At 40.1% G+C, this 24,456-nt stretch overlaps 1 protein-coding gene across 1 annotated transcript; it reads left to right on the top strand.

Moving 5' to 3' along the window:
• The first annotated feature begins 22,541 nt into the window (after positions 1 to 22,541).
• Positions 22,542 to 23,416, top strand: TCEAL2 (transcription elongation factor A like 2). Its single transcript, XM_053447826.1, is given in 4 exon segments — positions 22,542 to 22,861; positions 22,984 to 23,190; positions 23,193 to 23,239; positions 23,241 to 23,416. Coding segments are annotated over 4 exon segments (621 nt in total). The 5' UTR covers positions 22,542 to 22,564; the 3' UTR covers positions 23,311 to 23,416.
• Positions 23,417 to 24,456: the final 1,040 nt, after the last annotated feature.

The raw sequence follows: 24,456 nt of genomic DNA, 5'->3' as shown, positions 1-24,456 counted from the left end.
AGGAGGGGCAGAGGGAAGGAGAAAATCTTGAGCAGGCTTCACGCCCAGCATGGAGCCCAACATGGGGCTCAATCTCACAACCCTGAGAGCATGACCTGAGCTGAAATCAAGACTTGGACGCTTAACCAACTCAGCCAACAAGGCGCCCTTAGGCAAGGAGTTGTTGATCATGACATCAAAAATAAGATCTGCAATTGATCTATCAGGTTCCAAGATGGTGTAGGAAGACCCTGAATTCACCTTTACCATGGAACACACCAAGTTACATCTGTTTATAGAGTGATTCCTTTTTTTAAATTTTTAAATTTATTTTCAGCGTAACAGTATTCATTGTTTTTGCACCACACCCAGTGCTCCATGCAATATGTGCCCTCTCCAATATCCACCACCTGGTTCCCCCAACCTCCCATCCCCACCCCTTCAGACCCCTCAGATTGTTTTTCAGAGTCCATAGTCTCTCATGGTTCACCTCCCCTTCCAATTTCCCTCAACTCCCTTCTCCTCTCCATCTCCCCTTGTCCTCCATGCTATTTGTTATGCTCCACAAATAAGTGAAACCATATGATAATTGACTCTCTCTGCTTGACTTATTTCACTCAGTATAATCTCTTCCAGTCCCATCCATGTTGCTACAGAAGTTGGGTATTCATCCTTTCTGATGGAGGCATAATACTCCAGAGTGTATATGGACCACATCTTCCTTATCCATTCGTCCGTTGAAGGGCATCTTGGTTCTTTCCACAGTTTGGCAACCGTGGCCATTGCTGCTATAAACATTGGGGTACAGATGGCCCTTCTTTTCACTACATCTGTATCTTTGGGGTAAATACCCAGTAGTGCAATTGCAGGGTCATAGGGAAGTTTTGAAGAAGAACTAGAGCTGACTGAAGAGCTTGTGCACAACAAAAGATAGAGAGAATGGCAAAAGATACCAGCAAAGTGGAGACATAGTAACATAGTAACTCCCACCCCTGCTGGGAACTGCAGTGAGAAGGGATAGTACCAAAGGACTAGGAACAGATGGGTCTGTCCTTGAGCACGAAATAAAGCCACGGTTTAAAAGAACAACTAGTTTATAAAATATCCAGCCCTAAAACTCTGCCAGATGGTGGGGGAGCTTCTAGTATTCCCTTTAGGTCAGAAGGGCTGGTGAGCGGCATGGTTTACACTCATTCACCATCTTGAAGGAGCAAACCAGAGTGTGTCCAGACAACATAGATAATTTGCCACTTCAGCAAATCCTGGGTCCTTAGCCCACACAAGCCCCTTATGTACTGCGACACAGAAAAAAAAAGCCACAATTTAAAGGAACAACTAGTATATAAAAGAGCCATTCTTAGAACTCAGCCAAAAGGTGGGGATTGGGGAGCTGCTAGAATTCTCTCAAGGCAGGAGGGGCTGGCAAATGTGATTTATGTTCTTCCTCTACCTTAATAACATGAATAAGAACAGAGTCTAGATGCTCTAACTGGCCTACCACCTCAGTAATTCCTGGGCCCCTAGTCCACACTAACCCCTGTAGTCCCACCAAGATGGCCACAGAGCAATGCACACAGGGACACCTCTAGTCAGTGCTCACCTTGCTCCAGCTTTTGCACCAAGAAGGCACAGGCACAAAGCACCCTGAAACACTCCAGGCCCACAGTGAGATAGGGAAACTGAAAGACTCCATACAAGTCTGCTTTTTATTTCTTTTCTTGATTCTGTTCTTGCTAGAACCTGTGCCCCCACTTTACACATGTCTTATGGTGCAAATAATGTATGTTCATTTTCCTTGTAAACAATAAGGAGTTAATGATTTATTTGGAGTCTCCCAGCACAACAGATAATATCTAAGAAAGGACAAGGTGAGAATAACTAGAGGAAGTCATCACATGCCCATTCCAGGCCATTAGTACTAGACATCTTGATACCAAGACCCCTTAACTCCAAGGCATAATTGACTTATAAAGGATACCTGGCCCCTTGTCTTTGTTCTAACCAGTTTCTAGATGCCTGAGAGAACATGTACACCAGATCATAATGCTCAGTAAAACCCCAGATCACAAGCAAAGATGAGAATCTCTCTCCTTTCCTTTCTGAGTCTCCCAGACACCCCATACCTGCACTCTCTCTATACTTTCAATAAACTTTGCTCTCACCTCCTGCTGGCTTACATTTGATTTCTATCCTGCATGGTGCCAGGAGCCCTCTTGGCTGGTGTTGCAGGACTCCTTCTGGGTCTTTGGACCCGACTGCCTACATTAACACCACTTTGACTTCACATGGTTTGCTAGGGCACTCCTGATGCAGAGTGCTCCAGAATCTCCCAGCTGACACCTGCTTCAGATCCAGCCACTCTGCCAGAGTGTCTCCTGTGAAGAATGTCCCAGGAACCCACAAGCTGTGCCTGCATTGGTTCTAGCCATTCTGCCAGGGTCCCCGTGGATGGAGAACCTTAGAACACCCTTGCTCATACCAGCCTCACTTCCAGTAGCTTGGCCAGGTCACCCCCTGTACTGAGCACCCTAGTGTACTCTGGCTTTCAACCACTAGCTATCCTTCCAGGGTGCCTCAGTGTGGAGAAGCACAAGATACCCTGGCTTTCATCGTTTCAGCTTTAGCTATCCTGTAGGCACACTTTATTCAGAGAACCCAGGGACCACATTGACCCATGCCCACTTCAGCTGTACCTGTCTGGTCAGGTACCCCTCCACAGGGTACCCCAGGAACCCCCAGCCTCTGTTTTGCTTCAGCTTCAGCTACCCCTTAAAGCAACCTCTGTGCAGAAAGTCCTGGAACACCCTAAACTGTACCCTTTTAGCTTCAGCTACCCTTCTAAGTTCTCCTCTGTGCATAGAACCCTGAGACTTTCCAGCTTGCACCCACTTCAGTTTCAGCTGCCCTGTCAAGGTGACCTCTGTGCATAGAGCCTGGGACACCCACCATGCACCCACTTCAGCTTTAGCTGTCTTGCTAGGGGATCCCTGCATGGAGAGCCCAGGGACTCCACTGACTTGTGTCCACTTCAGTATGGTACCCTTTCCACAGAAAGCCTCAGGACCACCCCAGCTCATGCTTACTTCATGGCTAACCCATCAGGGAAGCCCTAGCCCAGAGAGCCCATGATGCCCAGGCCATGCCAATCATAGCTCCAGACAGCCAGCAAAAGTCACCAAGCACACACAGTGTACATAGGGGATGAACTTGAAGACCATTCCTTCAAGTTTAGGAGCAATAGCTGTTTCACCTAATCCATACAGAAAAAACAGAAAAAGTCAAGCAAAATGAGGAGACAGATAAGTATTCTCCAAAGAAAGAACAAGACAAGATTTCAGAAAAAGAACTAAATCAAATAGAGATAAGCAATATGCTTAATAAAAAGTATGAAGTAGGGGCACCTGGGTGGCTCAGTGGGTTAAGCCTCTGCCTTCAGCTCAGGTCATGATCCCGGGGTCCTAGGATCGGGCCCCACGTCGGGCTCTCTGCTCTGCAGGGAGCCTGTTTCTACCTCTCTCTCTGCCTGCCTCTTTGCCTACTTGTGATCTCTGTCTGTCAAACAAACAAATAAAAAATCTTTAAAAAAAAAAGTATGAAGTAATGATCATAAAGATGCTCACCGCAGTGTGAATCAAAGCTGTGGCAACAAACTGTATTGGCATTCATTAGTTCTTCAACTGCTCATACTCATAGTAAAACAACAACAAACCTCATTTAAGACTATCCTCTATCAAAGAGCTAAAATTAACATTAGAGCTCAATTACTGAGAATATGCACTTCTATATCCTGTGTGATAAATAAGTAAACATAAAGTGCTTTTGGTATGTATCAAAATAGAAAGATTGCCTTGAGAAAAGCAGTTATGTAATCATTTTAGTTGCACGAACTCTATGAGACAGTGTGGTAGAGAGACAGTTTTGGCTTGGGTATCAGACAAACATGAGTCAGAATTCCTAGTATGCCTTTTATTAATCCTGTTTCTTTAAAAATGTCCTTAAGATTTTTGTACCTATTCACTCATTTGTAAAATGTGAGCACTGATTTTTATCAGAATTATTGTGAATAGCTAAAGAAATAACCAATTTAAAGTGACCAGTACAGCATTTGCCACATGGGGCTTTCAACTAATGTCATTTCTCCCCTCACTTCATGCCCTCCTTCTCACATTAGGACTAGATGAATGATTAGCATACAACTATGTTTACTGTGTCTTAATGATTAAATACACTTGGCTAACACTGGAGTCATATTGTGAAAGTCAAATCAGGCCTTAAATCTCTTCAAATGTTTAGTGCAAAACATTCCTTCTCTGTTAGCACCAGGAAATTTTCAGTTATCTTATAGATGACGAAAGCTTCTTAGTAGCCAAGTCCTTCATCTGATTTATGATTGTAAGAAATGTAATGGTTTCAGGGGTTATTTGATCCACTAACTTCAGTTTAAGATAATGAATCTAAAGTTCAGGAAAGCTAGATTAGTTAGTAGCCAAAAGAATGTCAGGACCCAAACCAGAAACCACTTTTGTAATTTTTCCTGATACTCTGCTCTGTAATCTTACATTTGAGCTTTCTATTTTCCTTTCCAATTTATTTTGTGTTTTAGGTTGGCAACAGGAAGTACTAAGCTGCATGTATATAAATGACTTTGAGCCCCTAGAAGACAAAAATACCTGGATAAGAAGTTCATGCGAGAGAATCAAGCATAATAATTGAGCTTCTGATCAAATTACTGCATGGGAATCAGGAGATCTGGGTGGTCCTACCTAAACCGTCATAGGCTCTGGGAATTTGGGTCTTTGCCCCATTGCTGTTCTCATCTGTAAGACAGGGCAACACCATGTATTGCTCTCAGTTATCAGAATATGTTGTGTCAGATCCCTCTCTCATACCTTGCCCTTGTAACAGCACTCCAGCCAGTCTTAAGGGTTAACTTCCTCCCAGATAACACATTCCTTGCTGACCTAAGGCCTTTGAATCTGTAATAGAGCTAATTTACATTTTTTGAGATTTTATAGGACACTGGTCAGAGAAGGGAAGAACCAGAATCTTCTCAGGCCACAGAGTTTAACAATCCTCTTTGAAACCTCCTTGGTTTTCTGATTAGCCCAGCAATTTTTTAGCAAAATGTTTTTCTGGGGCATCTGGGTGGCTCAGTCAGTTAAATGTTTGACTCTTGGTTTCAGCTCAGGTTATGACATCAGGGTCCTGAGATCAAGTTCTGTGTCAGGCTCCACACTAAGCATGGAGTCTGCTTGTCCTTCTCACTCTGCCTCCCCCCACCCCACTCTCTCTCTATCTCTCTCTGGAATAAATAAATAAAATATTTTTTAAAATGTTTTTCTTTTTTAGGTCACACAAATGATTTTACTAACCACTTTTTGTGAATTTGTAGACTGTTACCCTTTGCAGAAAGAACAGAGTAATCCTGCGCATCATGAAACAAGAACTGGACTCCTTCACAAAACCCCAGAGCAATGAGATAACATTTGTAGCTGGCATCATCAAGCCTGCAAGAAATCAAGAAATGTTGCATGTCACTGCACTCCCTTTGAAAATGAACTACTCTAAGGCAGGCAGAAACCTCAGAGTTGGCTTTTGGACAAGAGTCCACCTTCTCTCCAGTACGTTGGACTTTGAATAAAGCTCAAATTCCTTTCCAATCAAAAATTCATCTTTTAGGTACATTTTTAAAGAAACATTTTTAAAGAAACAGGATTAATAAAAGTCATACTAGGAATTCTAACTCATGTTTGTCTGACACCCAAGCCAAAACTGTCTCATCGAGATCGTGCAACTAAAATGATTACATTTTCTTTTTTAAAAAAGATTGTATTTACTTATTTGTGTGAGAGAGAGTGAGTGAGAAAGAAAGAGAGAGAGCACAAGTCGGGGGAGGCACAATGGGAGAGGGAAAGGCAGACTTCACTGAACAGGGACCTAGACATGGGACTCGATCCCAGGGGATCTGGAATCATGACCTGAGCTGAAGGCAGATGCTTAACCGACTGAGCCACCCAGGTGCCCTTTCAAGTGACAGGCAGCCAAACTTGGGTTCAATAACACCCTCTATTGGAATAAAACAGAACTGAATGACAAAATTTATGTGTATTACCATTAGTGTGTTGATAAAATAGAAATGCTAATATATAAGGATATAAATATTTATTAATATAAATGTACCAACATTTTATCTGTGTAAGAATTTTAAACTTGATTGGCTTCCTTTACCTTTCCACTTAAACCTTAAAAGGATAGAGTCTAAAACATTTATTCATTAGCTTTTCTCTCTCTCTCTCTCTCACACACACATGTGCACAAACACAGAACATAGCACACTAAGGTGTACACATACTCACATGCTATTGAATGGGTCTTAGTCACACAGTAGGAAATACATCCTGTCCTCTACAGCAGTAAGTGAAATGCTGTGGAAAAACAAAAGTAAATATATATTGATTCCATATTGTAGGGGTCAAAGCAATCAGAGGCTTTCAAATGAATTGAAAAAAGCCTGAGACTCATTCCTGCCAAGCTGCTAAGCTATCTCATCTGAGTCATTAATGTTGGGTTTATCTAGCACCAAATCCTGTACCTTCTCCTGCAGTTATCAGTCATATTTTCCACATAGTTCAGTTTAGAGAAGAGATGAGCATTGTCCTGGCTGGTATAATGTCTTTCAGTTATATGACTCTGTTCTTTCAATCCCACACCCAAAGTTGGTGAATTATTGGCAAAATTGGCTTCCCAGCTTGCCTAGATCCACCTGGAGCCAGCCCTAGGTCTTGGAAAATTTTTAAAAAGTGGGGGAGTGGTGCCTGGGTGGCTCAGTTGGTTAAGTGGCTTCCTTCTGCTCGGGTCATGATCCCAGGGTCCTGGGATCGAGCGCCACATCAGGGTCCTTGGATCGAGCCCCGCACTGGTCTCCCTGTTCAGTGGAGAGCCTGCTTCTTCCCCTCCCTCTGCCTGCCACTCTGCCTACTTGTGCTCTCTCTCTATCTGTGTCAAATAAAAAAATAAAATCTTTTTAAAAAGGGGGGGATTATTTAGATTAAGAGACTTAACATTTCAGAGAAATTAAAATTAAAACCACATGAAATACCTCCACACACCCGCTAGAGGAACAAAAATGAAAAGGGTGGAAAATACCAAGTGTTGGTGAGGATGTGGAGCAAGCAGAACTTTCATTACATTGCTGGGGGTGGAATATAGATTGAAACAACTACTTGGTGGAACTCTGCCGAGTTTAGTGGAAGAAAGTCTGTCCCTGGTGCCAGGAATTTTGTTTGCTTTAAAAAGAGACAGTAAGGGAGTATTATTAGTATACAGAGCCTCAGGGAGGTTCTGGCTCTTAGGGTCCCAGGTATCCTAGGGTTTCTGGAGAGCTGCTAGCCCTCAGAGGGTGAACATGTAAAATCATATGCCATGCCCAGCAGTTCCTTATCTGTGGCAGAAAACTAAGAGACTGTATATGACCTTGTGACTGAATGATTCAGGAACATCAAAAGATGGTTTGATGATATTCCCTTACCACAAATCAGAACAAAACAGAAATCAAAACAGAAATGACCCCTGAATTTCACTCATTAGGTTAATGTATGTACATTCTACTTCTTGATGTTACATTTCTAGGTGGTCTCTATGGCAGTTATGCTGTCTGGTTTAGGTCAAAGGCATTTCTTCTCTGGAAGAAGTCTGAGAAGACTAATATTTGTTGAAGTTCTATGACATGCCATATATTCTGTACAGGATTTCTCCCAACAGTATTGTAAGGAAAGCATCATGGAGTTCCCTTTACAGATGACCAAAGGAAGGCTAACAAAGACTAAGCTAGTATTCCGGCATCACACAGGAAATTAGGGCCAAAATGGGTTTCAGCTCTTGCTCTCATTATGCCATGCATTCTCTCTTTTTTTAAGATTTTATTTATTTATTTAACACAGAGAGAGGGAGATCTCAAGTTGGGGGAGTGGCTGGCAGAGAGAGAGGGAGAGGCAGGTTCCCAGCTGAGCAAGGAGCCTGATGTGGGGCTTGATCCCAGCATCCTGGGCTCATGACCTGAGCCAAAGGCAGATGCTTAATCAACTGAACCACCCAGGCCTCCCTTATATCATGCATTCTTAACAGATAAAATGTCATCCCAAAAGATCTGAAAATTGACTAGTGGGGCAAAGAGATCTTAGATAGTTTTATGGTTCATAGCCCTTAGAAAGACCAAGGTATATAAACAGATATGCACCACATATCTGGTATTAAACATTTTACATTCTGAAGATGGGGCAATGATTAGGGAAAAAAAAATGATGTCTAAAAAGTCTCCATAGACTGATGATAGTAATGAAAGAAGGTTGAGAAACATTGCATATACCCAATGATCTAATAAGTAGGTGATGGGCCACCTGAATTTATGGAGTGGACATTTTGCACTCCATTGTGGATGCTAACTCCTCAACAACCAATCTTGGTGGTGATGATGATAAGGAACAGGATAATGATGAGGATGAAGAAGAAGAGGAGGAAGAGGAAGAAAATGAAATTTTGGGGCCAAGAGAGCTGAGCATAAAGACTATACAAACTGACTGTTTTTTAAGATGGCAGGGGCTATCAGAAGAATAGGTGTTTCCTCTGGGGGAAAAAATTGTATGGGGAGTAGGATTAATGTTTTAAAAATGAATGTAAGCAAGTTGTACCCTAAATTGCATCTCCTTTAATTTAAAAAAAAAGATTTTATTTATTTATTCGACAGAGAGAGACACAGTGAGAGAAGCAACACAAGCAGGGGGAATGGGAGAGGGAGAAGCATATTTCCAGCCTAGCAGGGAACCCAATGCAGGGTTCTGTATCAGGTCCCTGAGACCATGACCCAAGCCAAAGGCAAATGCTTAATGACTGAGCCACCCAGGCTCCCTGTATCTCCTTTAATCTTAACATTCATTCAACTTATGTGTTATTAAATTTATCATTCGGATCAGAATATAGTAGTTAGGAGATGGTCAGGTAAATCAGGGAAACCTTTTTTGCAAATGCATGCTCAGTAGTAAAAGCCGGAATTACTCCAAAATTTTCACATTGTGTCCTGAAGCTACCAGGGCTCTGAATGCTCTACCCCCCTTGGGAAACTGATACTGTCCTGGATACTGCTTAAATTTTTATATTGAATTATATTACTTTTAAATTATAATAGTATTGTAATTAAAAACATTGTGTCTCTAGCCAAAAAATAGTGAGGTCCTGAGGCTTGCCAATAAAGCTTAGTGTGAATTTAGAAGTGGATCCTCACCCAGTTGATGCTTAAGATGACTGTAGCTCCAGGCTATAACTTTGTTGTACCCTTGTGAGAGACTTTAGGCCAGAGGCACCCAGCTGAGCCAAATCTAGGTTTCTGATTCACAAAAATGGTGAGGTAATACATGTTTGTTACTTTAAGCTGCTTTTATTTTGGAGTATGTTATGCCTCAACAGATAACTAATGCATATATAATCAGAGAATTCATATAAATAGCAATATACATGTTCAACAAATATTTTTAAATTATTTACTTAATGAAATAAAAATGAATACCTGGCAATATACTATTTTAGACCAAAAAAGGAAAGTTACAGAACAATAGGGATAATGTGATTCTAGTAGTGTAAAAAAGATATGTGAATTTTGTATACCTGTGACTCTATGATAATAATTCACCTATAAAGAAACACATATGTCAAGTGTGCAACAACCTGTTGATAGTGAACACCTTTGGATCAGAGAGTGGGAATCATGCAGAAGTGAGATCCAGGGTAATTTCATTTTATAAATATAATATTAATGTGTAAATTTATGTATGATATATTAATAAATATGTAAATTTAATATATATAATGTAATTCTATATTGCTTAAAATATTATAAACAGGACACTGTATAAAAGTTTAAAAACAGAAATTATTTTTAAGGAAATTAAGAAATAATTTACTAATACTTCTGCTTTGGAAATATATGCAATGAACACCATTTTCTAGGAAAAAGAAGCCTATTAAAAATTTTTTTAAAATATTTTATTTATTTATTTGATAGAGAGAGCTCACAAGTAGGCAGAGAGGCAGGCAGAGAGAGAGGGAAGAAGCAGGTTCCCTGCCGAGCAGAGAGCCTGATGCGGGGCTCAATCCCAGGACCCTGATATCATGACCTGAGCCGAAGGCAGAGGCTTTAACCCACTGAGCCACCCAGGCGCCCCAATCTATTAAAATTTTTAACAGTGGATCTGTACATTTGAATGCATGTCACTGTGTGTTTCTGTGGCTGAAATTTGGTACTATCTGTCTCAAACTCTATCACCTTAAATATTCATGGGCTCTGTAGCCAATGCTGATTGGGGTAAAATACATACCTGTCACTTTTGAAGTGTACAATCTTAGGAAAAGTACTTAATTTTCTTGTCTCTTATTTTCTTAATCTATAAAATGATGAACAATCTCACAGTGCAGTTATAAGAATTAAATGTGGTCACCTGACTCCAAACAAATGTTAACTAATTTTAGTACTTTTACTTTTTTATGGGCATTAGTATTCTTGCGAGCAGTAAAGCCTATGATGTAAATGGCTGCTTATTGACATTGAATGACGTTCAGTATATACTACTAGTGAGTAAAGGCAGGTTATGATACTATAAGGAGGAAAATATCTCAGTTTTTAAAATAAAGATCATGATTGTACTTGCAGAAGCAAAGCAACAGAATGGTAAATGTTTAGGTAAATATAATAGACTATTCGTGTCCTCTTGTGTTCATCAAAAATTTTTAACTGTTGAAAGTAAAAAATATAACATTCTTTGATGGCATTTCAGTGTATGTGGATAAAATGAGAGAACTACAATACTAATGGGGAGGGGTGAAAGTACCTACAACATAGTAAGATTGCTACATGTCATTTGAAGTGGTAAAATACTGGTTTTTAAATAGAATGCAAAAAGTGAAATGGGTAGTTATAGAACAACCACTAAAAATTCCATACAAAGAGGTACAGTCAAAATTGAAATAGAAAGATTAAAGTGAAATATCAAGTAATATTCACATAAGCCAAGAGAAATCAAGAAAGGGGAAACAGGAGTGAAAACCAGAGGAAACAAAAAGAAAACAAACAATAAAATAGAAGACCAAAATCCAAATATTTTAATACTTATTTTTTTAAAGAATTTTTTATTTATTTGACAGAGAGAAAGAGAACACAAGCAAGGGGAGCTACAAGCAGTGGGAGAGTTAGAAGCAGGCCCCCCATGGAGCAGGGAGCCAAATGCAGGGCTTGATCTCAGGCGGGACCCCGGGGATCATGCTCAACCAACTGAGTCAACCAGGGGCCCCTTTAACAATTACTTTAAATGTAAATACCATAAACACATCAATTAAATGAGAGATTATCTAGATATTGTTCCAATTTTAGAGAGAGAGGTTTTGAAGTCTGAATAAATTGAGTTTTTATTTCAGTTCTAGCTGGATCATGGATATGTTTATATATCTATAATCTGCAGTTCTTTTCGTTTTCCTTTTTTAAAAAAAATTTATTTATTTATTTGACAGAGAGCGATCACAAGTAGGCAAAGAGGCAGGCAGAGAGAGAGAGGAGGAAGCAGGCTCCCTGTCAAGCAGAAAGCCTGATGCGGGACTCCATCCCAGGACTCTGAGATCATGACCTGAGCGGAAGGCAGAGGCTTAACCCACTGAGCCACCCAGGCGCCCTCGTTTTCCTTTTTAAAAAATATTTTAGTTTTTTCCTTAAGTTATCTCTACGCCCAAAGTGGAGCATAAACAACCCTAAGATCAAGTCACATGGTCTACTGACTGATGGTGAATACATATACATTTAGTATTGTTACATCTTGTTGGTGGATTGACCCTTTTACTATTATTGTAATATCCTCCTCTATGTTAGGTAATTTTCTTTGCTCTGAGGTCTATTTTATTTGATGAAAATATACCTACTCTTACTTTCACTAAATAAAACTTGTCTATTGTATCTTTTATATCCTTTCACTTTCAAATAACCTATGTAATTGCATTTATAGTGAGTTTCTTATAGACAGCATTGAGTTGGGTCAGGTTTTTTTTTTTTTTCTTTGTAATCTACTCTGTCAATCTCTATCTTGGATTGGTATATTTAGATGATTTACATATACTTTTAAAAATGTTTTGTTATTTCATTAGACTTATTATTCATTACATTTATTAAGTCAATCTGTAGTACTGTAACTATAAAACTCAGGATTTCTTTCTTTCTTATTTATTTATCTAAATTCAATGAGTCAACATAGAGTACATCATTAGTTTTTGATGTATTGTTCAATGATTCATTAGCTGCATATAAAACCCAGTGCTCATCACATCACATGTCCTCCTTAATGCCCACCATCCAGTTACCCCACTCTCCCACCCACCATCCTTTCCACAACCCTCAGTTTGTTTCCCAGAGTCAAGAATCTCTCGTGTTTTGTCTCCTACTCTGATGATTTACATTTAATGTAATTATCAGTATATAACCGATTGAATGTAATTTTATTTTTTTTCCTGTTTCTTCCCTCGTATTTTGGTTTCTCTATTTTCTTTTATCTGTTTTCCTATAGGTAACTTGAACATATTTTAAAATTCCAATTTTATTTATTTTTTAATGTATTTCTCTGTATAGATTTTTTGCTACAGATAATCTGTATAAATTCTACTGTAGTTTTAACACATTCATTTCTACTTTTACCTTTGTGATTCTTTTCTTCTGCATTCTTTTAGTTAAATTGTAGTTCTTTATCAGGCTTTCCAATTGAATATTAAAATAATTTTGTTTTAAATCTAATCAATAACACATCTAACCAGGATACTCATCTTTGGAGGGATACAATTCAACCAATGTTTTTATCTTAATTATATTCTCCCAGTAGTTTCCTTATGCAGGTATTTATATATTTATGCGTGTACCCATGCACTTATAGATTTATGTATAAATACAAGATTGCATTTTACACTTTGTTGTGTAACCTGCTTGTCTCAATAATAGCATAAAGTCATCAAATGTGAAGAAACATCACTCTATACCACAGGGATAACAGGTAAACGAATGCCTGATAAAGATATAGAAAACTAATTAAAATGACTAAAAGTGCCATGTGCCTTTTGTGTATTGAATCGCCTTATGTTCACAGTTCCTTTATAAGGTAGATATGATGTTAATCCTCATTCTATAGATGAAAAACTGAGGGGCAGGGAGAATAAGAACTTTCCCCAGAACTGCATAGTTAAGGAGCAGTGTAGGCTGGGTTTGTATCTAGCACCTCATGCTCCATAGTCTGAAAAAATGTCAAAGATTTGTTAAGTGACAGAAGCTGTCTGCATAAACATGCATATTTTAGGAGCTCATTAAAAGTAGCACTCAGTACATTAGTATATTCATGTAAAATTGGTGGACCTAGTAGAAAAAAGTGGTTTGTGACCATGATGAGACCACTTTCATTACAATGATGGGGGCAGAAGCCTTAGTACAGTGGGATAATGAGTTAATTGGAGGTAAGAATATTAACAGGGAATACAGAAAATGCTTTCAGGAACTTTGAAAGGGGAGAGAAAAAGATAAATACATAGATAATGGGAGATAGGCATTGAGAGAGGGGGATATTTTATGGCTAAATGGGGATGAGGGGTCCAAAGAGGGTTTAAAAATATTCAATGCTTTGGAAGTTGAGCAAGTTTAAAAGTTAACGTGAAAGGGTTCTCCATTCTCAGATTTAATTCTCTTCCCATATATTCATGTCCCTTCTTAGCCTCTTACTTCCACTATAGAGTTAATGAGACACCTCTATTAGAATACTGTGGGTTTTAAACTCACTGTATATTTAGTTAGTAAATAAAATGGGTATTTGTGTGACAAAGAAATTATAATAATTCTTACTTTTTTTGTCTCTCAGGAAGGCAGCAGACAGCTGAAATACTGGTGTGATATGGCTGGTCTGAGGACTTCACTGGTGACTATGAGACAGGTCCAGTATATTCCTATAAATGTGTGAAAATACTGAGCAGTCCAGGAGCAGTAGTTGGGCAAGTATGATGTGCTGTTATGGTACCTATCTCTCACTGAGCTCACCAGGTGAGTCAAAGGCCAGCCCGTCTTCCCAAAGTGGGTAACTGGATTAGGGTCTCTCAGCTCATAGCCATGATGTTAAGCAGCTCTTATGAACTTCTGAGTCACCCAAGAAAGTAGAGAATTTCTATCTCTAAACCTTTGAACTCAAGACAAATCAGAAACATATTTCCTCTCATGTATGGATGCTTGTATTGTCATTATAAGAAAACAGTGAGAAATAACTTTTAACTTCTGAAACTGCCACCAAGAGAAAAAGATGGTACCCAATTGTGTTTATCAGGATAGATTAATAGCATAGCATGCGATTCTAATTTTTCTTTGGCTTAATGTAATAGAAGTTTATTCTTCTCTTGTAAAACAGTCCAACACTTCTATTCTTGTCAGGTAGTTGTCATGGATACCTTTCTTGTAAGTGGGGATATAAGGACCCAAGACCTTCCCTCTTGTGGTCCTGATATTCCCTCGAGCGTCAGATTCCTGTGATCAATTTATTGTTGGCAGAGAGCAAGGGAATGGTATATTGCTTGGGAGGCTCTTAGTGGTCAGGTATAGAAGTGACAAACATCACTTTTGTCCACATTCCATTACTTAGTGTTTTAGTTCGAATTCCCCCAAAAGCAGAACTCAGGTGTTGGTTGTTTATTTGGGAGGTGACCCTAGAAAGCAACAGTGAAGTAGGAGCCAGAATGGAGTCAAGAAAGATATAAAGCTAATATATTGGTGCATTATTGACATTACAGCTGTAGTTAAGTAATGGGTGCTAGGACTGGCTGGGACCTCTGAGAAGTATACAAAATGACTCATAGAAATGTCTGCCTAAAGGCTGAGAGGCTCGAAGTTTTATTCATCACTCCATGTTCTGTTGGTTAAGAGTTGTTTTGGGGTGCATTAATTCCCATCCAATTCAGGGATGGACTTGTGTGGGGTTAAGAGGACTGCTTGAAGCTAATGAGAAGAATTTGAAGGAGGAAGTGAATGAAGGTGGCCTGCTTAAAGTAGGACACTGCTGCCATCAGTGCGAGCTCACAGGGAACTGTCCATGAAAGCTGCAGATGTGTGCCAAAGAAATGTAATAGGAGGCACCAAAATAGCTTGCTACATACACATGGACTTCACCTAATTACAAGGGAGGGTAAGCAATGTAGTATAACTGTGTGCTGTAGAGGAAGAGAAAATTGGAAACAATTTAAAAGTTTATAAAGTAGAATATTTAAATTAATTTAATAAAGTAAAACAAATAAAATTTATATAAATTATGAAGCATATTAGCTAATGAAATGTTCTCTAAAACACATTTTAAAGGGAAAAGAGTGAATTGCAGAGCAAGTCAAATAATATAATCCTGGATTTCAGGAGTGAGATCAGTACTCAGGGAATCATAATTGTATATATTTCATGAACTAGTTGAAACTATTTATCAAGTAATAGAAGATAGGAAAGTGATGAGGTCCAAGAATTAAATTATATCTGGGCCATCCAGTATTAGGAGGACAGACAATATATATATATTCTCTTGAGAGATAGATGAAAGACAGGAAGGACTTTCGGACTGCTTTTTTATTTCATTCATTTTTGTTTTCTATTTCAGGCAATACTTCAGTGAGTATTTTCTTACCAGCCTATTTTTGTAGAAACGAGAAAATTTCCCTATATTACATGCTTACATATATATTCCCTAAAATTTTAAAATCTCTCAAAAGTGTATGAGAATTCTCATTTCTTCATCTCACCTCTATACCTGGTGTCATCAGAATATTTAATGAATCAGAATAATTAATAAATTAAATATTCATTTCTAACTGATAATGTGCTTCCATTTCCCATTTCTGTAATTTGTATTGAAATTGAATCTCTCCCTCTCCCTCACTCTTCCTCTTTCTCTCTTTCCACCCATACACATAGAGCCAGTTTAAAACTTTTTCTTCCATGAAAATTTCCTCCATTTCATTGGGTTCTTTCTATACTTAATTTTTGTCAGGTGATAGGTGATAAAAGGTAATTTCGATGTTTTTATTTGCATTTCTTAAATTACCAGTGAGAATTTTTCTTTTAATTATTGACCATCTGCACTTTATTTGTGCACTATTTACAAAGTTTGTTCATTTTTCTATTTTGTTGTCGGGGCTCTTAAGGCATTGAGGTTAATACCCTTCACTGATACATAGATTCATTATTTCAACAGATATTTATTGGGTATTTATTATTTGCCAGACCCTCCAGCCAAACACCATATTCCAGATCTTTCTTCTGAGATGTAGGTGCTTATATGTACTAGAAATGTCCACTTAGAGAAAGAAAGGTATTAGTACCCATCCATACATACATGAATTGCCAAGGAGAACATACACAGTTCAAAAACACTTATCCCTAAGGGCTGCATGATCATAGAGTAAAAAGGATGTAGTGTGTTATTTGAGGAGACTAGTAGCTCAGGATCAGGGTTTTTTTTTTTTTTTTTTTTTGTCATCTCTGCACTAATGGCAAGATTTTTTAAAAATTACACGTTTTTGAGTTTTCATTTTCTCATTTGTATTATGGGAATAATTATATCTATATCAGACAATTACTGTGAAAAGCAAAGAAGCGAAATATTTCAGGGGAACTGAGTGGCTCAGCTGGTTGAGCTTCTGCCTTTGGCTTGGGTCATGAACCCAGGGTCCTGGGATGGAGTCCCCTGTGGAACCCTGTGTGGAGCCTCTTGTCAGGCTCCCTGTTCAGCTGCTTAGTAGGGAGTCTGCTTAACTCTCTCCCTCTGTCCCTCCCCCGACTCATGTTCTTTCTCGTTTGCTCTCTCTTTCTCAAATAAATTAAATAAATTAAATATCAAAATCAAATAAATTAAATAAATTAAAATCAAATAAAAATCAAATAAATAACATAATAAAATAAAAATCAATCAATAAATATAATAAATAATAAAATAAAATTAAATAAATTAAAATCTTTTTAAAAAGCAAAAGATTTCAAGTGTCATGCACAACAAATGGTACATTTGATACTTCACTGATGTTAATTTCCCTCCTTTCTCACATCCATCCTTCCTTTAAAGGAAATCTCCTTTAAATCTCCTTTCCCATAACCCAAATAGCATGATTACATAATTATCATGTGAAAATGTTAAATGGAAGGGAAATGTACAAGTTTCTACTATGTATAACTTCTATGTATTCTGTGTACATAATCATTTTATGTATTAGTGTGATTTCTCTGCTAATTTAGAGAAAAGGAAAATAGTCATTGAGTCAGTTCTGAGGGTTTGAAAAAGGAAACCATCACCCCTTTCATTTTATTTCATATATTCTCCATACCACTTTTTAATGATATATTATTTTCTCAAGAATAATATCTGTAATGTGACCAAGAAAGAAGAAGCTTTGCAAAAGCTGCAGTATAACATGGGGGGCCAGGCATAACATAAGGGCTTGGCTTGGGTACATCGTTTCCCTGGTGCTGGCCTTTTTTTTTTTTTTTTTTTAATAACAACTCTCAGATAGATGTAGGGTTTAGTGAGATCCCATCTGGGAAAGCATATATGATAAAATGTCATATAACGAAATGCTCACATACAATTAAGTGCATGTAAAATGGTGAAATGTGAATAAGTTCCATGGATGATATCAATGTTATTTTTCTGTTTGTGATATTATATTGTAGTTACACAAGTTACCATTGAGGGAAAATGGGTAAAATGAGATAACTCATTTTATAAGATAAGATAACTCACTCTTGTTGTTTCTTACAACAACACGTAAATCTAAAATTGTATATATATGTGTGTGTGTGTGTGTATGTACACACATTTGCGTGTACACACACACACACACACACACACATATGGTTTTTCTTGTCTAGGGAACTAAGAAAGCTCACTTACTTGAAACCTTGCTATGTGCCAGGCACTAGGCAGGTGGCTCTAGGATAAAAATACTTGATTTTCCCTTGATAGAAGGGTTACATGTTACATGTTGACCTGGTATCCTTTGTAGTTTAACAATTGTCCAATATCTTCATTTAAACCATGTATTATTATTACTAATATCTACATTATATACATTAAAGTAAGCCAGAATGGGTTTAGAAGACGTTGTTTACTTGAATTAGTTTTCTAGGTCCACTGTTACAAATAAACATAAACTTGAAAACTTAAGACAATACTTATTGATTCTTTTCAAAGAGTGTTCCATTAAGTCCAATCAAAGTGCAATCAAAACTGTTGGAGGTTTCTAGGAGAGGCTTCCCTTCCAGAGGCTCTAGGTAAAATCCATTTTTTCTTGCTTTTTCCAGTTTCTATAACTACATTCCTTGGATCTTTTCTCCTTCCTCCATCTTCAAGGCCAGCAGCTTAGCATCTTACTTCAGTTGTCACATTGTCTCTTTCCCTCATAGAAAGGTCACTTGTAATTGTATCTATAGCCCAACTGGATAATCCAGGATACTCTCCCATCTCAAAATTCTTAATTTAATCACATTTGAAATGTTTCGTTCCCAATTCAACATAATTAACATAACAATTTCAAGGAAAACCTGCAGGGTTGTCACTGTTAAAATGAAGTAAACTCATGCAGGAACAGCTGCAGAGCTAGCTCCTTTTTGTTTAAAATTGTAGTGAGAAAAACATTTGATGCTGTTACCTCTACTGGTTACATGTGATTAAGTAGTTGGGCCATGACCCATGCCAAGGACACTCAAAGTGCACAAGCATACCAGGCCATCAGACATAAGATCAGAGGAAAACATGGCAAACTATAGGTTTAAGTGTATGTGACATGAAGTAAAGGCTGAGCTGTCCTGCTGTGGACCATGAAAATTATTGGTACGGTGGTTTTGTCATTTATTGTACTGTGTAAATCTACATTTATTTTATTGTTGGGATGATTCTTTAATTTTTCAATAAGAAATGAAAGCGCATATTGAATGGGTAATTCAATAACAAATCTCATTTTCTTAAGAAAGTTGGTGATAAACATTTATTGAACTTGCACGAAACGTTTGATGACATTTGCTATGCACTAAGGGAACTGTAATGACACTACTGACCTCATGAAAACCCAAATCTACAGACCTGCTGAAAAAAAATTTGCATCTACTTCAGAAGGTAGTAGGTTAATTAGTACATACAGATGTAGTTGTGTTGACTTCTCATTGTATGAACACAACTTCTAATTTATATCAAATTATTTTTCTTCTAATTTAATTGAATTCTAAGTTTTTGTGTGCATGTTTAAAGAGGAATGATAGCTGATAATATGTTGGCTCTATTAACAAAAGAACTCAGGATACAATTATTGATGATAGTTTATTCATTTATTTTTATCGATGAAAATTTAAAACCAGTATCATAAATGATTAAAACAGAAAACCTATTAATACCAACAGTGTTTTGATATTACTTTAATCAAATTTATGGAATAATAACAATAATGATCAAATGCTTTTGAGGTTCATATTCATGAAAGGGAAACATCCAGCCTTGTTATGGATGACATTGTGAATTCAGTCAGAAATTCAACACTGAGGATAAGATTTTTGTTATATGGTGATAATGTGAATATACATTTTGGTAGAGCAAAACATAGAAGATCAAAGTTTTGCTAAATTAAGAAATAACTAGCAGACACATAGTTAGAATTGATTGTGTCACACACATAATTCATAACTGCTTAAACAAGATGTGGCATTTTGCAAATCAAAACAGAAATGGAAGGGGAGGTGAACCATGAGAGACTATGGACTCTGAAAAACAATCTGAGGGGTTTGAAGCGGCGGGTGGTGGGAGGTTGGGGGAACCAGGTGGTGGGTATGAGAGAGCGCACGGATTGCATGGAGCACTGGGTGTGGTGCAAAAACAAGGAATACTGTTATGCTGAAAATAAAAAAAAAAAGAAATGGAAGTTTCCCATATTTACACATAAAAACACTCATGCACACATATACTCTGTGTGTGAGAGCGAGAATACACAGTAGAAGCTACAATATTGGCAATTTTTTAGTTCTCTGGTTGGGTGATGGTTTCACAAATGTGAAAGAGGAAAAGGGACAAACATGGGTTACTAATAAGAGTGTCGTGAACCAGGGTTATGATGAATCTATGCTTCTGTGGTGCATTTTACTTTTTTTTTTTTTTATTTGACAAAGAGATCACAAGCAGGCAGAGAGGCAGGCAGAGAGAGAGGAGGAAGCAGGCTCCCCGAGAGAGCAGAGAGCCCAATGCGGGGCTCCATGCCAGGACTCCGAGATCATGACCTGAGCCGAAGGCAGCGGCTTAACCCACTGAGCCACCCAGGCGCCCCCTGTAGTGCATTTTAAAAAATGTCTTAATGCTTCCCTTTTTTCTTTTTCACTGTCTGACATTCTACATGAGAACCGGTCCAATATTGGAGCGCAAGTTTCAAGTGTGAAGAGAAGTGAACAGAGAAGGTGAGAAGGAAGTAGCAGAAAAAAGGTTGGGGTGTAAGGATTTTGAGGTCCCTCAGGGACATTCAAGCAGTGGTATCCAATAGACAGTTGGCAAAGAGGGTCTGGGGCTAAGGGGAGGGAACAGCCTGGAGATGGAGCTTTGAGAATCATCTGTGCTTGGGGGAAATGAACAGAAATCATTCAGGGAGAGAGAACATGGGTACAGAGAAGAGGTCCAGGAACACAGCTGCTCAAGGTGGCAGTGCCGCTTCCTGGCGGTAGGTACTACTGTCTGGGCTCTGGAGTCAGGCAGAGCCGGTCTTGAAAGCAGCCTGTGGGACTCAGGTGTTGAGCGCTCCTGGCAAAGTCGGGTACCGTCCCTGTGATCAGCGGTCACACCTGGCAATGACGTATACCGCAGAGGGATGCAGTGCGAGGGCCTGAGATGGCGCCAGGTAAAGCACCTGCGGTCTGGAAGCCTCCAGGCTCCTGCTCTCTCCTTGATTCCCCCTTTGCCACGCCGCCCCCCACCGTGTGTGGTTGCTTGGTGCCTTGGGGATGGGGGGATGGGGGCGGGGTGGGGGACCGAGCTCGGTGACGCGGCGCTCACGTGACTGGCTGGGCGCCGACGTGGGCAGCAGCCCCCGCGCCCGCCCGTTCGCCGGCCCTGCGGTCGCGTCCCTGCGCCCTTCGCTCCCGTCGCCCGCGCGGAACCAGCTCCCTGAGCTGCCCGGGCGGCGGGCGAGGGGTGAGCGGGCTTCGGCGAGCCCGAGGAGGCGCAGGCCTGCCCCGGGCCCCGCAGGTCAGTGTGAAGGTGGGCGCTGCCGGCGGCCCCGGTCAGAGGTGGAGGTGGATGGGAGTAGGATCCCGGAGCAGCGCCGAGTGGGATGGGGGTCCAGGAGGTCGGTGAGGAGGGGGGATGCAGCGTGGACGTGGGCAGGTGGGGAGGGAGCACCCCACCGCCGCCTCCTCGACGCCCCTCCTCCGCGCCCTCCATCCATTTTTGGACCTGAAATGCGGGGAGGTGCCCCCGCAGTGCGACAGTGAAATGTAGACATATTCTAGAAATAACTCTCTCTCACACTCTGTACCTAACAGGAAATACTGACCTCCGCGGAAAAGGGGAGAGGGTGGGCGGCATGCCTGCAGCGGAGGAGGACACAGACACCCAAACCATTTGGAAAGTCTGGAATCTGAGGCCTGAAAAGTAATGTAGGCTGGGATTCTGAGGAGTTAGGGAAGGAAAACGTTGTATGAGGAGGGCCCAGATTCAGCAAAGAAACCTTAGTAGGCTGAGTGCACAGGCCCTGTCCTTGTCATTGTCTGCACGTCTGGTGTTTGTCCCCAGTCTAGAAGGAAGAACCTGTCCAGAATCCCCACAGGACAGTGAAGGGGGGGAGGGGCAATAGACAGTGGTGGGGAGTGTAGAGGGTATAGCTTGGCCAGAATTTGATGTCCCCATTGCCACCACATATATTGCACACACCCAGCCACGCTGAAGGATGGTATAGAAGGTGGTAGGGCCTGCCGAGGAAATGGTTGGGAGGAATAGTGGGGTAAATAGTATACAGAGGACACTTTGGAGGGCTGGGATTCAGAAAAGGGACCAGAGTCTTTGTGTATCCACTGAAGGCCCAGCCCACCTCTCCTGTCTGTCTGCAGTTCTGTGTGTTTGTTGTCAGCCCTCTACAAGGCTAGAAAAGGAAGAGATACCTGTTCTGAATTTCTGCAGGTCAGTGAAGGAAGGGGGTGTCTGGACAGGGACTTAGAGTGGTGGGGAGTGTGGACTGTACAGCATGGGCAGAATCTGGAGCCCCACTACCCATCTCCCAGCAGCTTTACACTTTACCATGCTGAGCAAAGAGAAAATGGCAGGACCTGACAGAGAAATGGTTGGCTCACCTGTGTGAGAGGAATGGTGGGAGGAGTGTGGCTGAAGACACACTTGAAGGACCAGGCCAACTTAAGGGAACTCAGACAAGGGGAGGTATGTAAATACTTCCCAGACATGCATTCCATCCCCAAGCCCTGAGTTTCCCTTGTCTGCTCTTCCTCGGTCTCCCAGGACAGGAAAATGAGGGGAATCTCAACATGGAAAAACTCTGCAATGGAAATGAAGGAATGCCTGAGAAACAAGGGAAGATGGAATACAAAGAACAGCCACAGGATGTGGGAAGGCCAGAATTAGCTTGTACTCTGGAAGACAAGGAAAAGTTAGAAAACAAGGGAAAGACAGAAAATGAGGAAATACTGAAGGACAAGGAAAGGCCAGGGGGTGTGGAAAAGCCCAAAGAGGGAAAGCCAGAGAACCTGGAAAATCCAAAAGAAGAAGGAAAACCCACGAGTGAGGGGAAGCCAGAGAGCAAGGGACAGCCAAAAGAAGGAGAAGCAGGGATCGAGGGAGAACCAAAAGAAATAAAATCAGAGAGTGAGAAAAAAAATCAGAGCCAATGAAAAGAGGGAAAGCCAGAGAGCCAGGAAAAGCCAAAAGAAGAAGAAAAGTCAGCCAGGGAACCAAAGGCTGTGGGAAAGCACCAGCTGGGAATGATGTACCCAGGCAGGCCAAAAGAAAAACCAGCAAGGGGCTGGCTCAGTGTCTCAAGGAATATGAGGAGGCCATACACAATATGCATTTGAACAATGAGGAGATGATAAGAGAATTTGATGAGATGGGCAGGGTGGAGGATTAGGTGAAGGAAACCAGACAGAAATTGGGGGGGGGGTGGTTTTGAGGACACAAAAAAGTTTACAGGACCCTTTCCACCCTGGGGCCAAGAGAACTCAGGGGTGGATGCAGAGCCCCACAGAGGGACTTTGAAGACATTCCTTTTGTGTAGTGCCCCTGGCAAGCATTTGCCAGGTCCTGTGCCTTAACCTTATGCTAATAATTTGCTTTAGCTGTCACTCTCATTATCAGCAGCCTTTTGAGCCAACTAGAACACTCTATCAGTAGGGGTTTCCACCCATGTGCTTTGCAAAGTCATTTTAATTCTTGAAAAATAAAGTAGCTTATAATATCATCTACAGAATCAGTCCACCTTTGTAGAAAACATGTTTATATAGTACATCTATGCACAGGAAAAATAGAAACTTTTGTTCACCAAAAGGTTAACAGTGGTTCTCTGAATTATAAGACTGTTGGTGACTTATTTTCTTTGTTTTGTTTCTACTCATATTTTCCCCTAAAGAACATAGACTACTTTTCTCATAAAGAAATACTAAAATATAAAAAGAAAAATAATACACAAAAGAAATACAAAGATCTGTTCAGTGAGTTTATGAAGGCAACGGAGACACTTAAATTTCTTATCAGAACTTAAAACGATGTGTAAAGCTCACATTATCTCTAGGACTCATATTTAGGGGAATAAACCTGGCAGTTACTACAGACCCATCGCTGTAAAAGACAGTTTTGTCATTTGTGAAATGGGAATAATACTTGCCTCATAGGATTGCCTAGTGGAATAGATGAGGTGCTGAATATGTGAGCTGTGCTGGTCTAGTTTCTACCTTTTCTCCTACACTGGCAGGGACCAAGACCCCCCCATCAGACACTTGAAAGAGGGATAAGGTACAGCTTACCTATGCTCAGAAATAAGGCCAAAAGGTGGGTGCCAGCCTCCCCTGGGTACTGCCATGTCTGCTGGATACTGTGCCTCTTCTCATGAGTTCTGCATACTCTTAAGGCTCCCACTGCTGCTGATGGGCTGGTGTCTGCAAGGTGACAAAGCCCAGTCAATTTCCTTGGAGTCCCCACCATCCCCAAACCTGTCTCACACCATGTCACCTATAGAGGTGAGGATAAAGCCTTTTTCCTCTCTAGAGTTATGTTTACCCAAGTGGGTTAACACCTCAGTGATACTTTGGCCCTTAACGGATTTCAGATATTTTTAAGCAAAACAATCTTTTCTGTGTTTGTTGCTTTGTAAGTATGTTTTTGCATACAACTATCTCTACCAAATTCAGATGTGGGAGGCTGGAAT

This window comes from Lutra lutra, chromosome X, assembly GCF_902655055.1.
Source record: "Lutra lutra chromosome X, mLutLut1.2, whole genome shotgun sequence".
Classification (NCBI taxonomy): domain Eukaryota; kingdom Metazoa; phylum Chordata; class Mammalia; order Carnivora; family Mustelidae; genus Lutra; species Lutra lutra.
This window is presented reverse-complemented; position numbering and strand designations above follow the sequence as displayed.